The sequence below is a fragment of the Protobothrops mucrosquamatus genome, unplaced genomic scaffold (genome assembly GCF_001527695.2).
Source record: "Protobothrops mucrosquamatus isolate PMUCROS unplaced genomic scaffold, P.Mucros_1.0 scaffold3321, whole genome shotgun sequence".
Lineage (NCBI taxonomy): Eukaryota > Metazoa > Chordata > Lepidosauria > Squamata > Viperidae > Protobothrops > Protobothrops mucrosquamatus.
The window spans coordinates 4,579-7,492 of NW_015389311.1; the positions used below are offsets into that span (position 1 = coordinate 4,579).

Below are 2,914 nucleotides of genomic sequence, written 5' to 3' on the forward strand. Positions count from 1 at the left end.
ATCTATCTATCTATCTATCTATCTATCTATCTATCTATCTATCTCTACCTATCTACCTACCTACCTATATCGTCTATCATCTCTCTCTCTCTCTCTCTCTCTCTCTCTCTCTCTCTCTCTCTCTTCTATTATATCTATCTATCTATCTATCTATCTATCTATCTATCTATCTATCTATCTATCTATCTATCTATCTATCTATCTATCTATATTTTATTTACTTACATACTGCCTCTACTCTTTATAAACAACTCAACGCTTGGACATATCTACTAATCCTTCCTCCTATTTTCCACACAACACAGCACTGCACAACTATGAGGTGGGTTAGGCCAGCGGGCTTTCATGCCTAAGCAGGACTAGAACTCACCGTTTCCTGGTGATTGGTCCAAAGCCCCCCAGCTGGCTTTCACACCTATGGCAGAACTAGAATTCACCGTCTCCTGATGACTGACCCAGTCACTCAGCCAGCTTTCACGCCTAAGGCAGAACTAGAACTCACCGTCTCCCGATGACTGGCCCAAAGTCACTCAGTCAGTTTTCCTGCGTAAGGCAGGACTAGAATTCACCGTCTCCTGGTGATTGCCCAAAAACCACCCAGTCAGCTTTTGTGCCTAAGGTGGGACTACAACTCACCGTCTCCTGGTTTCTAGCCTGCCACTGTAACCACTAACGCTTCAATCCATCCCACGATAATTCTGCTAGGAAAACTAAGCAAGGGAATACCTTATATCCATTATCTTGTTTGGGATTATGAGAGGCCGTCACCATGATTCCAGCGGCAAGTTTGAGGTGGTTCACTGTGTACGGCTAGAGAAAAATCAGAAGAAAAATATTAGGAAGAAAGGAGGCTGATGTCCATGGAGATTCTCATGCCATCCAGATCGTGGTTGTCCCAAAGGTGCTTTTTTAGGAGGCAACTGGAGCTTCTTGTTTTTCTTTGAAGACGTTTTGCTTCTCATCCCAAGAAGCTTCTTCAGCTCTGACCGGATGGTGGGGAACGGAAGGATTTATACTCCTTGCAGACATCTGGTCATTTGCATCCTTTTAGAGAGTCGTTGAGGCCACTTGGAGGTTTATCTGTGTCCTCAGTTGTCCCAAAGGTGCTTTTTCAAGAGGCAACCAGACTTATTTTTCTTTGAAGACGTTTCACTTCTCATCCAAGAAGCTTCTTCAGCTCTGACTGGATGGTGGGGAACGGAAGGATTTATACTCCTTGCAGACATCTGGTCATTTGCATTCTTTAAGAGGGTTGTTGAGGCCACTTGGAGGCTTATCTGTGTCCTCAGGGTCGCCTGAGTGGTGCAAATGGGTGTGGAGCCTCCTTGGGATCATTGGAAGGACTATGTTGTTTTCTTCCCTGTGTCCTTTTCACTGAAAAAACACCTTTGGGACAACCATGACCTGGATGATGGAGAATCCCCATCGACATTTAGCCATGCCCTTTGGAATAAACACCCTTTGAATGGTGCGGGTGTATGAACGGATTTCCAGAAAACATGGCAGACCACAGGAACCATTGGAGCTTCAGTTTGAGATTCAGACAACACAGACACATCCCCAACAGCCTGCACCTGTCTCCAACAGGGAAGGGACATGGGGCAGAAAACATCCTGCAGCCAAAAAGGCTTCACACCCATCTGCACCACTCAGGTGACCCTGAGGACACAGATAAGCCTCCAAGTGGCCTCAACGATTCTCTAAAAGTTGGCAAATGACCAGCTTTCTGCAAGGAGTATAAATCCTTCCATCCCACCACCATCCAGTCAGAGCTGAAGAAGCTTCTGGGATGAGAAGCAAAACGTCTTTAAAGAAAAACAAGAAAGTCCAGTTGCCTTCTGAAAAAAAAAGCACCTTTGGGACAAAGAAGGCTGACAAATTTCACCTCCACTCCTTCTGGTGATATCTTCACTCCATTGGAAGTCTACCTGCCTTCCCAAAATGAGAACACACAGGCTGGTGTGTGTGTGTGTGTGTGTGTGTGTGTGTCTTCCAATGTTACCCACCTCGCTACAAAGCAACAACTTTGAACAACTTTGAAAAAGCAGAGGGAAGAATCCTAAGACCCCATCAGTCTCCACTGCGGCTTAAATTCACCAGAGGTCAATGGTTTTCAAACTGCACAGGGAGTCCTCGACTTAACAACAGTTTATTTAAGGACCGTTTGAAATTATGACATCACTGGAAAAAAAGTGACTTTCACGGGTCGCAAAATGGGGCAAAACTCACTTAAGAAACGTCTTACTTAGCAATAGAAAGTTTGTGGCTGTACGTTGAGGACTACCTGTATAAGAAATAACCATATATTTATGATTTCACGGGCATATTTTATGTTGTAATGACACCCAAAATGCCTTGTTGAGGCGGATGGCTGTAGAAATCAAACAAATAAACAGAGTTTCGGGGATGCTGCTGAAGTAATAATAATAATAATAATAACAACAACAACAACAACAACAACAACAACAACAACAACAACAATAATTGTAGTGGACGTGGCAGTGCCTGGAGACAGCAAAATAAACGAGAAAGACCTACAAATAGAAATAGAAAGACTGTGGCAAAGGCAAGCAAGGGTAGTACCAATAGTAATAAGCGCCTTGGGTGCAATCCCAAAACAACTGGAGCACCACTTGGACACCATCATCGGCATTGACAAATTCGCCATTAGTCAATTGCAAAAGGCAGCCTTACTAGAAACTGCTTCCATCTGCGACGATATCTGTAATACCATCAAACATCCACATCTGCCTATCCCAGGTCCTTGGGAAGGACTCGATAGGTAGACAAAATGCCAAATCCAGTCTGAACATCTGGCTGACTGTGCAATGATCCATAATAATAATAATAATAATAATAATAATAATAATAATAATAATAATAATAATAATAATAATAATAATAATAATAATAA

At 43.0% G+C, this 2,914-nt stretch overlaps 1 protein-coding gene across 1 annotated transcript in view; it reads right to left on the bottom strand.

Moving 5' to 3' along the window:
* LOC107297471 (phosphoglucomutase-2) overlaps positions 1-2,914 on the bottom strand; it is a gene marked incomplete at its 3' end in the record, with an annotated part of 21,066 nt that overhangs the window by 4,329 nt on the left and 13,823 nt on the right. The window contains exons 4-5 of the mRNA XM_015826836.2: positions 1,405-1,459; positions 727-810 (exon numbers count right to left, since the gene is read on the bottom strand). Coding sequence (XP_015682322.2) covers positions 727-810; positions 1,405-1,459 — 139 coding nt within the window. The remainder of the gene's footprint in view (positions 1-726; positions 811-1,404; positions 1,460-2,914) is intronic.